Here is a 13,568-nt window from a genome sequence, read left to right on the forward strand (position 1 = left end):
ACAGATAAATGGTGGCCAGCAAAGCTCTGGTTTGTGGGTTTTTTTTCCACATTCACATACTTCATTTAAATGAAGTAATTGTTGCGGCAGTATTAGTATTTCATTACTTTTAAAGCATCCTGTGCAAGAGACTCACAAAACTGCAGAAGGAATTTGGTAGGATTGTAAAGTATTATGGATTTGTACTTTCCTGCGGAGCATGTTGTGATAAGTCCAAGATGTGTCACACTGCATTTTAAAAGTTTTCTGAACAAGCATGTGGATTTCAGTTTATGCAAAAGGAACAGTTTTTAAACTGTAATTGGTTTTCAGTCTTAAGGAACAATGCCAGCTCTGCCATCCTTATTTAAGTAATTGCGGAATGCGAGTGCAAAGTCCTGTCATGCAAGGTGCTGAATGAAAGCAGTGGCTGTTAGGCTTGGACAACTGCTGCTAATCATTTCAAAAAACTGTTAGATTTCATTGCTATAATTTTTATTTTTTTTACTAAGCTGGAATCTAATATAAGATGGGAAATTGAACAAGACATTACAAAAACATGGCTATGGGCCCCATTTTTAAGATTTTACCACCATAGTTTAGGTATTCCCCTAGCTCCCTGGTTTGGAAGTTGCTTTTCATGTTCTTATCATCCATACATCTCCATACCCTTCCTTTTTCTCCATAATAGGATTTTGAAATACTTAATCTTGAATTGTTTCAGTGAAAGATTACAAGTATGCTGTTTTCAGGTTGTATCTTCATTTCTGGAGAGCAAGTATGTTGAAGATGACTCGAGAAACTGTGGTGTATTCAAAGTAAATAGAACAGTTTTTCCAGCAAACTGCAATGAAAAGCGTGAATGGATATGCAAAATACCAAAAGGTGAAATTTTAATTAACTTGCATTGCTCTGTGTCGTAATTCAGTAGAGTCAAGAAAAAATGTCTGCAAGACTGCCAATGGTCTTCTGTTCGAAATCATGGCAAAGCTACATGCTTCTGTTGGGGTTTGTTGGCTGGATACCAGGACTGATCTGTGCAGGCAGGTGACAGTGGGCAGCAATGATTAGTAGCAAGTTAGAAGTTAACCAAAGTTCAGATTTAAAAAGGTGCTAAAAATGTTATTTAGTAAGCTTGGCCATTTTTATTTTATTCCAACCTTTTTTGTCTCTGGATGAAAATAGCATAATTCTTCATGATTTCAATTAAATTCTCACCGTATTGGGAAAGCAATTTCAGAGCAATATCTCTTCTCAATTCTTAATCTAATATCTTTATTTATTTATGTTTGCAGGTGTTAAACCAAAGAATCCAGATTGGTACATAGCTGGTATGGAAACTTTTTTTTTCCACATCTTGAAATGTTATCATTGGGAAATGTAATTCACTGTATTGGTAGAAATAAAATAACGAAAATGTTTTAAGGTACAAAATTTACATTATGTAACACTGTAGAAACTTCTTGTTGACGAACAAAATCTGCCAGTCTTTTGTCTAGAAAGACAGAAACATACGATGCTGCTTATGTTATGTGAAGGGATGTTGCCAGTAGAAGGCACAGGAATTCATTGTTCTCTGTTACATTGAAACTGCCTTTGCATTTACAAAGTCCAGGCAACTCTGTTAATACAGTAACATGGGATATAATTTCAAGCTGAAATTTACTCGATTCTCCATTTGTTGTCATAATTTTGTATGTCAAATACAGTTCTGCTGTTAGTTATGGAATATTGCCTTGTGCCAAGTAGCTGGAAGTGGGCCATGTGTGTTGCAAGGAATGTGAATTGCAGTGGGGTTTTATACCCACACGGATTTGACTCTTCTTGTTTTCTAGAACTGCCATGGTCATATTACCAAGGAGCAGAGTATCTTTTTCATGTAAATCCTACGGACTGGGACACCTATGAGTTCATCTGTGGTTGGCTTCGTAGTGAAATGGCAACAATAAATTCTGCTGGTGAACAAGCATTTATTGAAAATAAAATTAAGAAGGTAACAAATTAGAACACTTTTTTAAAGTCATGTTTACTTACAAGCAATCTTTCAAAAGCAGCTTTATAACTGAAGTAGTGGATATGGTAGCATTTTATGATGAGAAAGCCATTTGCATTTTACATTGAGTTAACTTCCTTCGAGTTTCATCTCGGAATATGACAGATTGAGCTGTTTTATAGCCTGCTGCCTTTCCCAGTATAGCCAACGTGTGTCCTTAAATGCTTCTACCTAATTTCCTGTGGAAGCAGGAGTAAGGATAATCATCAGCAGTCTGGATAGGATGTATATATGCTATTAGAAAACTTTGTGAAGATTTCTTCACATGGGATTTAAAATAGTATTTTTCACTGTTTCTTTAAGTATTGTAATGTGTAGGATGAGTGCTGGGACTAGAAAGCTAAACTCAGGGACAAGTCAATGCCAAACCAGACAGCATTTCTTAGACCGTTCTTTATCAGAAATACATGTGTTCTAAATTCAGTATCGCCATATATGCTGCTAGCTGACGAAATCCTAACTAAGGACTGCATGGCTGCTATGACATATGCTGCAATTCCATTCTTTCTGAAGAAAAATTAATGCTTCTAAATGGCAGGATAGCATTTATAATGTCCTGCACATTTGAAACTTCTTTTTTCCTTTTGACTTTCCCAAAGAACCCCAGAGTGTGGCTATTGAGTGACTACTCTTGAAATCAAAGTTCTCTCGTGGTTTAAATCAGTATCAAGTTAGCACAGCAGTAATAAGTGACTGAATTACAATATTTCTGTGAATTACCCATAATACTTCACCTTTTAGGACTGGAAGTCTAGAATCTTTCATGATGATAACAATTGTTCTGAAAAGTATCTCCATTATATGAGCTATAAGAATTAATATAAATGCTCGTAGAAAATGTTCTGGAAATATTAAAACCAACAGTATTTCAATAGTAAAAGGAAGTTTTTGTACTTTATGATTTTAATAATGGTCTATTTTTAGTAGTTCTGGCCTAAGACTACAGTCATTGCTAGACCAGGTAGGCTGTATACACAGACAGCCTAATTTTACAGAACATACATCAGCAACCCAGTGGAAAATGGGGGCTATATCGTGTTCTGCTTACATGCTTGCTGAAGTCAGGTGGGAGTAGTCGCATAAATTAAGACAGGCAGGATTTAGCATGTGTTTTTCCATTGGAACCCAAAGGAGATGCTATTCATCTGAATGTGAGCAGGGCCTGGTTTTAGGAGTTGGTTAATGTTTTGATAAGAGGGCAACAACAGTTAAACATATGGCAAAACATTTTTTGTAGCTGTCGGATAGTGATGTTCACTGGTGGATTGGATTGCACGCAGAAAACATCAGCAATGAATTTCGGTAAGAGTGTGCTTCAGCTGCTCTGATTTGTACTTGGCACATCTTGTTTACAAGCTGACATTCAGTTTGATGGACTAAAACTGTTTGATGACTGAGTTGGATATTCAAAAGATAACTTTGGCTCTCATATAAATACCATTCAGAATATATTACCCTTCATTCACTTGTGTGTTTCCAGCATTTCTTCTGAAAGGGGTACAAAAGATCTAAGCCAAAGGCATGACTATCGACATGTTGGTTGCTTGTTGTAACAATCAGTTGAAAAATGGGCACTTTCTACCCTCTGTCTGTTTACAAACACTTTCAATAGGGTCTGTGTTGTTAGATCAGGACAGGGAAAAGTGTAACTACACTCTCAACATTTCTGTGCAGCTGGAGGGATGAATCACTAGTAACATACCAGAATTGGAATGAGGGGAGAGATCGATATCTGCATAAACCGGGGAGAAGATGTGGCTTCATTTCATCACAAACAGGTTTATTTTATATCTCTTTGCGTTGTGGGAGTTGTGAACTGGTTGTTATTGGCCAAAGGGGATTATATGTTTTCAGTTGGTTTGAAGAAGTACAGTCTGTATTACAGTCCTGTTACATGGTTATAGATGGCATAACTGCTTTTTATGGTGAAGAAAAGAACATCAAGATATCTTGAATTAGTTCAAAGAGTAGGCAATAGGACTTGAAAGTATATTAATAGTTCTAGCATTTTAATGTCAAAATATAAATATTCCAGTGGTACTGAATCTTTAGTTTTTCTTAAGAATCTATTGTGTGGCACAGCAAGAATGTTAATGCGTTCCTGGTTTTCACAGTCACTTGTCTTGTAACCAAATGAGCCATATGGACTGAGCAGCAATTTTTCCTACATTCAAGAACTGTTTTTATATCATTAAACAACTTTAAATACTCAGGTTTCTATCTTATTTTTAATCCCATAGCCAATCTGCTGAGGGATTTAGGGTACCATGTTTTGTTATCTGATGGTGCTAGCCTCTACATCATCACAAAGATTTCTCTTTTGCTACTGTAATAAAAATATATATGTACAGTGCTGCCAGTTTCAGTGATTTTTATTATTTCCAAGTCTTTGTTTTCTGAAGAGCTGTGATTCGTATAAGAATGTAAACGTGTCAGGTTTCTTGAAAAGAAAAAATATCCAATTTAGTATTTGTGAGGAGAGATTTTTAGAACGTTGCACTCTTGTAATAGCAGCCTCAAAAGCTAAGATCTTCTTTGTTAATCCACACATCACATTGGGGTTTTGGTTCATAACTTTTAAATGCTTGAGGCTTAGAGATATTTTAGTATCAGGTAAAACAAAGAGACTTCTCCCCCACCCCATCACCCACCAACAAAGGGGAGCGGATCAACAAATTGAGTGCATTGTGTTCTGCTGAAATATCTATTTTCCTTCTAAGCAGGACAGCATTTGATGTTAGTACCTGGGTGGTCTTTCTTTAATGAAGCAATTTTTAATGAAAGGACGTCAAACTATTTTATCTGGAATGTATAATTCCTGTACATTTTCTTTTCAACTGATTTTTTTTAATATGTGATGGTATAAGTAATATATTATGCAACTCAATGTGGAGGAATGTATTTAGATCAATGAAATCAAACTGTGAGTAAAAATATGAGCCTCGTGGACCATCAAATGCATAGTAATATGTCCAGATATATTTACTGAAGGATCATGACATATTCAACTAATAAAGGAGTTACTTTTCTTTATGATAACTAAGCTAGCTAAGAAGTCCTTTTCCGTTCTCAAGTGAACATTGAACTGTGATTTTTCTTCTTACGTAGGACTCTGGAGTGATGAAAACTGTACTGTTTCTCTTCCCTGTATTTGTAAACGTAAAAATGCATGGAAAATAGAGAAAGAGATTCCAAAAGACCAGAACCCACAAGGAACGTGTCCCAAGGGCTGGCTGCACTTCGGATTTAAAGTAAAACACTTTTTCCTGCTGCTTAATTATTCATAATGAATTTCATACTATTGGCAAAAAAAAAAAAATTGGGCTTCTTAAAGATTATTTGGTATTTGAAGATTGTCTTCCTTTCTGAAAGCAAGGCCCTTATGTTCATGAATGCTGATAATGGTGATACAAAAGTTCTGTAGCTTTGCACAGAGAAGTTGCCTTAATAAGGTGTTAATGTTTTACCTTAGTTCCAGGAAATGCGTACTCATTTATGCAAAAGCTGCCTAAGCATATTTGTGCATTTGCTATCAAAAACCCTATTCTGTGCTCTCTCTCTCCTTTGATGCTTTTTCAATTTTAAGTCTTTTTTGGCCTAAAAATAGAATCTAACCCCTTGGTGTACTCAGTGGATCCCTAACTGCTGCCTAAAGATATGGTTTCAAATGGTATTCATCAAAGATAATCGTACACCAAAGTCTATTTGTGATTGAAGGTTGAAAGGCAGCTATTTCACCAGGCTTCTCATAAATACATACACCCCTTAATGGCAACATTCCCTGAAGTGAGCAGGTTTATCCCAGCATTAAAATGCAGTCACTGCAAGGATAAATTTAAACCAAAGGGCATCACCTGAGACTGTGGATCCAGCACTCTTATTAATTGGTAAAGTTTTTAAACAGAAGGGAAAACAAAGCAAACCTTTTTTTTTTTTTTTTTTTTTTGAAACAGTGCTTTTTGATACAAATTCCAAAGGATCCGGAGCACATGAGGAGCTGGTACTCTGCACAAACATTCTGCAGTAGATATGATGGGTCCCTTGCTTCCCTTGAAGATGAACTGGAACAAGGTAGAATACTGAAAATATTTTTAAATAAATAAAATCTTGTCTTCTCTTTGAATAGAAGTTTAATAATGGATACAGATTTAGGGAAAAAGAACACGCAAATTCCATTCAGGGATTCACTGCTATAAGCAAATCAGTAAATGTTTTTCTTTCCCATTTTCCCCAAATCTAAAGAATAGATCACCAGGCTGTTGTCAAAACCATCTCATTTTTATTAAGATGTGATCTGTAGTATAGCACATAAATACTAGGCTAGGAATGTCAGAGGAGTGAATGCCAACACGTTCAGGAATATTTATAATCTCTACTCGTGAAAGACTGTGTTTGAATTTCGTATGTTTGTAAAACCTATTTGGACATGGGAGGAATCTCACTGGCTATTTTATTTGTAACTAAAATTGAGAGAAGCTTTTTTAATGAGTCAGTACCCTGGATGAAGTTGTACCACAGCTTAAGGTGTTCGAGCTACTGTTAGAATTTTTTTTGAATACTTCCTTACTGGGCTAAATACTGACCCAACTGAATGTAATCATCTTTACTGACTTCATAGCTGGATGGCCATGAAACGCTACTCATGTTCTTACTTTCTAGTTAGTAGATAATGTCACTGGTTGATAATTCATTTTTTCAGTGCTTTAATGTGTTGGAAGAGACTTCAGCTATCCCTAATCATGTTACCGGTTAATATGCTTGATACTTTATTCCTGTTTCATTTTCCAGCTTTCATAACAATGAATCTATTTGGTCGCAAAACTAGTGTTTGGATAGGTTTCCAGGGCGACGATTATGAAAAATGGATGAATGAAAATCCTCCAAGGTATTCCAACTGGTCACCAATTGAAGCAGCGCATGTAAGTATTTCCAGAGGTTTTAAGGACATTGAGAAAGTATTTTATCCATAATATTCATAATTGCCGCAAAGACGAGGCCTGACTTGTTATAGCAACTTAGACTTCTTTTAATTTTTGCAACTTCAAACAACTGTGGCCACAGCTTTGAGTATAGCTAGTGGTTGCAAAAAACGCACTATCTAGGCAATTATTTATGTAATATATGGTTGTAGTCACATTCTTCTGAAATTCCATTCAAGCACCAGAGTTTAAGTTATACGCTTGGTATCCTGTACTAGATCTGAGGAAAGTAATATTATGAATTTCATATTTTAGTATACTATATTTAACTCGGTATGTTTGTCAGTATTTTAGTTAACATTTTAGTTTGTTCAGTGCAAGTTTGTGACATTTTTTTCTGTGAGGCTATTACTCCAAACGGTATTTATGGGAATGTTCATTGTTCTACCTATCAATTTATAACAGTGCCTTTCAGCTAATTATTATTCTACATTTAATGTAATAATTATGCCTTGCTTTATGTGATGTCTTTAATTATTAATGTAAGGTTCTATATTCATTGCAGAGACCGCGTTATAACACTGTCTACATTGAAGAACAAGTTCCACTTTGTACACTGGTATCAAATAACCCTAATTTTTATTTTACGGGAAAATGGTACTTAGAAAACTGTGAGAAAAATTATGGGTTTGTCTGCCAAAAAAGGCAGGGTAAGCATTTGGTCTGGTTTTCTTCTGTTCTCATTTGTTCTCTTGTTGAATTCTCTTTATTCACTTTATTTTCATCTAGAAGTAGCTTAGTATGGGTGTCTATAAAACCAGGAGCTAAAAAGATTTTTACAGGCAATTTTACTTTGCTATTTTGACAGACTAGCTCTACACTATTTAATAAACCAATAGCTGTGATATAGAAGTAATTTCTCAAAAAATCTTTCGCTGTTAAATTTGATTCTTAACTTTGAGCTTTCAGTTACATATCTCAGATATCTAGAGATCAAATTTCATGTTGTCTGTCCTTACAAGCAGAGTAACAGCATGAAATTACAAAAGGCAAAACTGAAGATAGTTTTGTTGAAAATACTCTGTTGTTGGACTTGCAATCTCAGATCAGACAAGACTTTGGAAGATGTATTTCTGTGAACAGCCAGTTGGCCGTTCAGATGCAGCTTGTCTTTTCTTCTCATGCTTTTCCGGTCCTGGGCATGACGAGTGCTGCTGAGTAGGTTGCCAAAATGGACTCTATGGATGTGGTGGTGGTTTTATGTAGCGCAGCTTTATCTGCTACCTCGTAGTTAAGCTCTCTGTCTAAAGAGGCAGTAGATCCTGCTGCTCTGAGCAAGAGGCTCAAAAGAGTAAATAAAATGAACCAGCAACCTTTGGGCTGCACTCACGTGGCTCTCACAAACCATAGCCATGTTTGGCATCATTTATTGTGAAGCGCAATTGTGGAGAAAGCAGGAGTAAACTTACAGTGTAGAATAAATAAAGCCGTTGTTCTGTCTTTAAATTGTCTGTTTAAAAAAAGAAAATCTTCTGTTTCCAACAGACACATCCAGACATATCATCAATGCATCTGAAATGTACCCTGTGCCGGATACTTTACAGTATGCAAACAGAACATATAACCTAATACGTGGGAATTTTACATGGTCTGCAGCTTTAAAAACCTGCATGGCAAATGGAGCTGAGCTGGTCAGCATTGCAGATCAGTACCACCAGGCTTTCCTCACAATCATTGTGAATCGGCTGGGATACAACCACTGGATTGGGCTGTTCACTGCAGATGTGCGTAATGGGTTCACTGTCTCTGCATGCAATGCTGCAAACTAGTTTTTTTCAGCAGTAAGCTGTGAGCTCTGACATTCACTAGAAGCACAGGAAGTTTGTATTTGGGAATGAAACCCCCACTTGAGCCTTTTATCAATCCCCTTATCATATTTTGCATCACGATACATGAATTTAATGAGAGCTAGTTTGTTGCAGTGAGTGCTGAAAAATGAAAGTCACAGAAAATACTAAAAAAAAATACTCTGAAAAAAAATCTCTTCTGTTGTCAGCCTTGAAATTGTTTCATTTTGAGCTGCTCTGTGGCCCAGATAATCACACTCAGTGACCCAGACCAGCTACCATTTAAAACAGCAGGTTAGATGGATGTAGTTCGTGTTCTCCTAGAAATAAGCTGGGGGAATCTTTGGAACTGCCTTTAATTTTAGCCCAACACTAGGAGAGGTAAGAGGAATTCTGATTAAGATGCCACTAGAAAGGCACTGTATGGTGGTGAAGAGAAATAATTTAAAATTTGTTTTGGCAGAATGGGCTTAACTTTGAATGGTCAGATGGGACGAGATCCTTGTTTACCTTCTGGGAAGATGATGAGTCCCAGGCCTTGGGCAGCTGTGTTTATATGGATACCTCGGGGCACTGGAAGAGTACAAGCTGTGAACGACTTCTGCCGGGAGCAGTCTGCCATGTGCCGCCTAGTAAGTCAGTTAGGTTTTGTATTAAGTCTTTGCAGCTGCAAATGTGTGTAGTGACAGTGGCAGCACGTGAGAGAAAATTAATGTTTGAGGTTAAGCAGTGATGGTGCTTCGTTCAAAACTGATTTCCTTTCTGTATTTCCTATTTGTGAAGCCTTTTTTTCCCTACTAAGTATTGGCCATCAAGTCTAGTCTATCTGAAAATGGAAAGAGAATTTTCGTAGTAGGAAAGAAACAGGTGTAAGTGTCATGGTTTTGTGATTTTCGGTTATTGGTATTCCACATCATAACATCATGTAGTGGACATACCTAGTTCTCAGAAGAGAAGGACTACTACAGTCCCCACGGTACTTTGCTCCTTTGTTACCATTTTCCAGCTGGAGGGAAAAGATAGAAGCTCGCAGTATAAAAACTTGCAGATCACGAGACCTCGTCCCTTTTTTCCGCCGTCTCTCGTCTTGGCAGCACCTCGCTCTCCAGCCGTCTTATCGTCGGTAGTAGAGTAAGGCCTACCTTGACTTTGGGACATTCTCTCTCTCTGTGTTGGATTTATCAGCTTAAATTGTAATTATATTGTATTATAGTGTGTTGTTTTGCATTCCGATATCGTATTTAGTAAATTAGTTTGTTTCTCCTCAGATTGTTGCCGCTGTTTCTTTGCTCTCAGGGCCATCTCCCTACCCTTTTCCCCTTTCCCCTTTTCCCGGGACGTGGGCCCTTGGGTCCCCCGTCCCCTTTGTCACGGAATCGGGCCTAACGCCCGTAAACCGTTGACAGTAAGGAACCACTTTCTTCAGAGAACACTGTATTATCGGTGAGAAATGATTGTAGAATCATAGAATTAGCTAGGTTGGAAAAGACCTACAAGATCATCCAGTCCAACCATCCACCTACCACCAATAACCCCACTAACCTATGTCTCTCAACGCTATATCTAAACGTTTCTTGAACACCTCCAGGGACGGTGACTCCACCACCTCCCTGGGCAGCCCATTCCAGCGCCTGACCACTCTTTCAGAAAAGTAGAATTTCCTAATGTCCAGCCTAAATCTCCCCTGGTGCAACTTGAGGCCATTCCCCCTCATCCTGTCACCAGTTACAAGAGAGAAGAGGCTGACCCCCAGCTCACTACAACCTCCCTTCAGGTAGTTACAGAGAGTGATAAGGTCTCCCCTGAGCCTCCTCTTCTCCAGACTGAACAATCCCAGCTCCCTCAGCCGCTCCTCATAAGGCCTGTGCTCCAGACCCCTCACCAGCTTCGTTGTCCTCCTCTGAACACACTTCAGGGCCTCAATGTCTTTTTTGCAGTGAGGGGCCCAAAACTGGATACGGACACAGTACTCGAGGTGCAGCCTCAGCAGTGCTGAGGTTGATGACTGTTAATAACCTAGCTTGAAGAGAGAGAAATTCCGTTTATTTCAATTAACCGGGAATAAGAAAAGAGAAGCGTTTAGAGCAAAGTGAAAAATTAGTCACATCTTCACTGATTACATGTGAAAGATTTTGCAGCTTTTTTTCCTAAAGATGAGAGTATTTTCCTATATCCTAAAATACATTTTGTTTCCTGCAAAGCTCTCAATTACCTGGGCTTTTTTGAACACAGATTTCAGGTGTAGAGCTCTACTCAGCCCAGGACTGCAGAGTCCTTGTCAGCATCCTGCTCTCACAGTGGCAGTCATTTGAGTCAGAGGGGCTCTTGGCACAGTACGCTACGCAGTGGAGAGGCTGAGTGCTGCGTTCTGATGGGAAGCTCTCCTCTGCCTCTGTGCCCTGGTATTTGGCATTCAGGTATCCTTGTGGCTTTGTGGAGAGAAGCTCTGCAGCCCCTGGAAATCCCCAGCCCCTGGGAGATGCTGGGCAGCTCCAAGTGCCCATAGGATGCTTCTCACCCTGTGCACGTCACTGTTAGATAATTATCTTGATAGCACTGTTACAAACCCCCAAGGTTTTTCATCTGGAATAAAACCAGCTTTGCAGTTCTAATACAAGTATATGCAGCCACTGCATTCTCTCTTTGAAAAATAGCGACATAACGAAATAATGTGCTTATTAGCGTTATTCCAAAACAACATGTGGAATGTTATATTAATGTGTATGTTATTGTGCCAATAAAGCTGTGCTGTTTTTTCTATCACAGAGAAGAAACTCATTGAGTATAAAGGCTTATGTTCAGAAAAAAACGTTCCCTGGATCAAATTCAAAAACAGTTGCTACAGCTTTAACAGCGTTCTGCAGGGCACAAGTTTTGATACTGCATATGAAGTCTGCAGAAATCAAGGTAAGCAACTGTTTTATGACTACAGAATGTAATAGTAATATATTTAAAAAAAAAACAAAACACATTTTCTGAAATAACTGAAGTCACAGCTTGCGTTTTCTTTAGTTCAGGAAAACAGTAGTGGAGCTCATTATGCCAACGTGAAATCGAAGGCAAGATATATTTAGAAAACGATCCTTTCTATGTGAAAATACTGATTTCTGGAATAAGATATAAAAGGCATTTATTTCAAACTTGTTTTAAAATCAAGTGAGAACGGTTTTGTATCGTCCTGAGCATTTTCATTAGTTGCAAACTTAAGAACTTATAAAGCATGAGCAGGCTTTTCTACCTTTTCAATCAAGGTTTTTCCTATCAGCCTTTTGAAATGCAGTGCTACATTTTGATGATGTGAATTGTTTGAAAAAAAATCTGTTCTGTGTTAAATCTGCAGGATCTAATCTTCTAACTATTGAAGATGAAGATGAAAATGCCTTCATTCTGGAGCAGTTGCACAGTTTTGGTTATTCTGTGAAAATGGTTTGGTTGAACATCCTGCATGTTACAGACAGTAAGTTTTGGGTGGAAGAGAACTGAATATAAGAATCTAGTATTTCTTGTTTTGTTTGTAATGCTGATATAACCATCTTTCAAAACACTCTTGCTTTTTGAGATTCTTGTTTTGTCTGTTTATTACTTGTTTACAATGTAGTAAAAAGCTGTGATCATTACTTAATAGGATTCTGAGTAGTCATTATGTATGCATGTATGTGAATACCTTTATTTGCTTGTTAAAGAAGCTCTGCTGGCTGTGTCAACCATGTAGTATGTTTTTAAAATCTTCAACAAACAAAGGAGTATAGTAGCCAAACAGTATAGTAGCCTGGTATTGTTTTCATACAGCATTGTGTGTGTGCACGTGAAGGTAAGTTCAAATGAAACAGGTGTTTATTGAAACATGATGACATTTTACAGTGATTTATAACTTCTGCCCTTAGATGAAACGGTCTCCTGGTTTGATGGCTCTCCTTTAAATTATTCGAACTGGGGCATCAGGGAGCCTGAATTTGATCATCTCAAAGGGAATTTCTGTATCAGCCTGAGGACTGTGGATGGTGTATGGCAAATATCTCCATGCAGAGAAATAAAGGGATTTGTATGCAAAAAGGATGCAGGTACATGCTTCTGTCGAAGGAATCGATCGTGTTCTCGTAACCATTGTTTTATATATTCTTTATTGCTCACTTACTTTCTCTTAGCTTTCATTTAAATAGTTGTATTGCTTCCTGTTAGAGAAGATACCTGTGAAAAACAAACCAGTCAGGATAGCCTCCTTCTGAGGAACCTGGGCACCCTTTTTATTACTGCATGCCATGACAAACTTTCTCTTGTGCATGTGAGCAGAGCCTATGGTACAGGCAGCTCCAGTAAGCAGTGAGAAGACATGTACATTAGGGAGCTGAAGTGTTCTGAGAGCCCACCCAAAGTGCCAGAATCATTGCTGGACCCTGCAGCTCGGTTAATCCGCCACTGCGTACATCTGCTTATGTATTTGTGCTTTCTGTGGTGGGTAAATGCTGGTGTTCATCTATGCCACAACGTCAATTAATATAGTCCACTGAATTTCTGGGATTTTATATAGGTGTCTAGGTCACATTTTACTTGGCCTGTTGTAATCCCATTGACATGGGTAAAGTTCAACAAAGAACAGCCAGCTCTTGTATGTGTTTGGGTAGGTTGTCTTCTGAGTATCAGTGATACGCTGAGTATATATATGAAATTTTGATAGCACTATGGATAATTCTTCTGACAGTTCTGGGTTCTATTTCAGATCTTGATACAACAGAACCCTCTGAAAAACGTGAGTTCTCTCTGGTACTTTCT

At 37.9% G+C, this 13,568-nt stretch overlaps 1 protein-coding gene across 1 annotated transcript in view; it reads left to right on the forward strand.

Annotated features, from left to right (window-relative positions):
- Positions 1 to 13,568, forward strand: part of PLA2R1 (phospholipase A2 receptor 1) — a 52,526-nt gene that overhangs the window by 22,667 nt on the left and 16,291 nt on the right. The window contains exons 15-29 of the mRNA XM_021398721.1: positions 732 to 864; positions 1,275 to 1,310; positions 1,815 to 1,972; positions 3,270 to 3,334; positions 3,707 to 3,810; positions 5,141 to 5,283; positions 5,986 to 6,103; positions 6,821 to 6,951; positions 7,517 to 7,661; positions 8,497 to 8,735; positions 9,262 to 9,430; positions 11,565 to 11,705; positions 12,139 to 12,255; positions 12,683 to 12,859; positions 13,516 to 13,545. Coding sequence (XP_021254396.1) covers positions 732 to 864; positions 1,275 to 1,310; positions 1,815 to 1,972; positions 3,270 to 3,334; positions 3,707 to 3,810; positions 5,141 to 5,283; positions 5,986 to 6,103; positions 6,821 to 6,951; positions 7,517 to 7,661; positions 8,497 to 8,735; positions 9,262 to 9,430; positions 11,565 to 11,705; positions 12,139 to 12,255; positions 12,683 to 12,859; positions 13,516 to 13,545 — 1,906 coding nt within the window. The remainder of the gene's footprint in view (positions 1 to 731; positions 865 to 1,274; positions 1,311 to 1,814; positions 1,973 to 3,269; positions 3,335 to 3,706; positions 3,811 to 5,140; positions 5,284 to 5,985; positions 6,104 to 6,820; positions 6,952 to 7,516; positions 7,662 to 8,496; positions 8,736 to 9,261; positions 9,431 to 11,564; positions 11,706 to 12,138; positions 12,256 to 12,682; positions 12,860 to 13,515; positions 13,546 to 13,568) is intronic.

Source organism: Numida meleagris, chromosome 5, assembly GCF_002078875.1.
Source record: "Numida meleagris isolate 19003 breed g44 Domestic line chromosome 5, NumMel1.0, whole genome shotgun sequence".
Lineage (NCBI taxonomy): Eukaryota > Metazoa > Chordata > Aves > Galliformes > Numididae > Numida > Numida meleagris.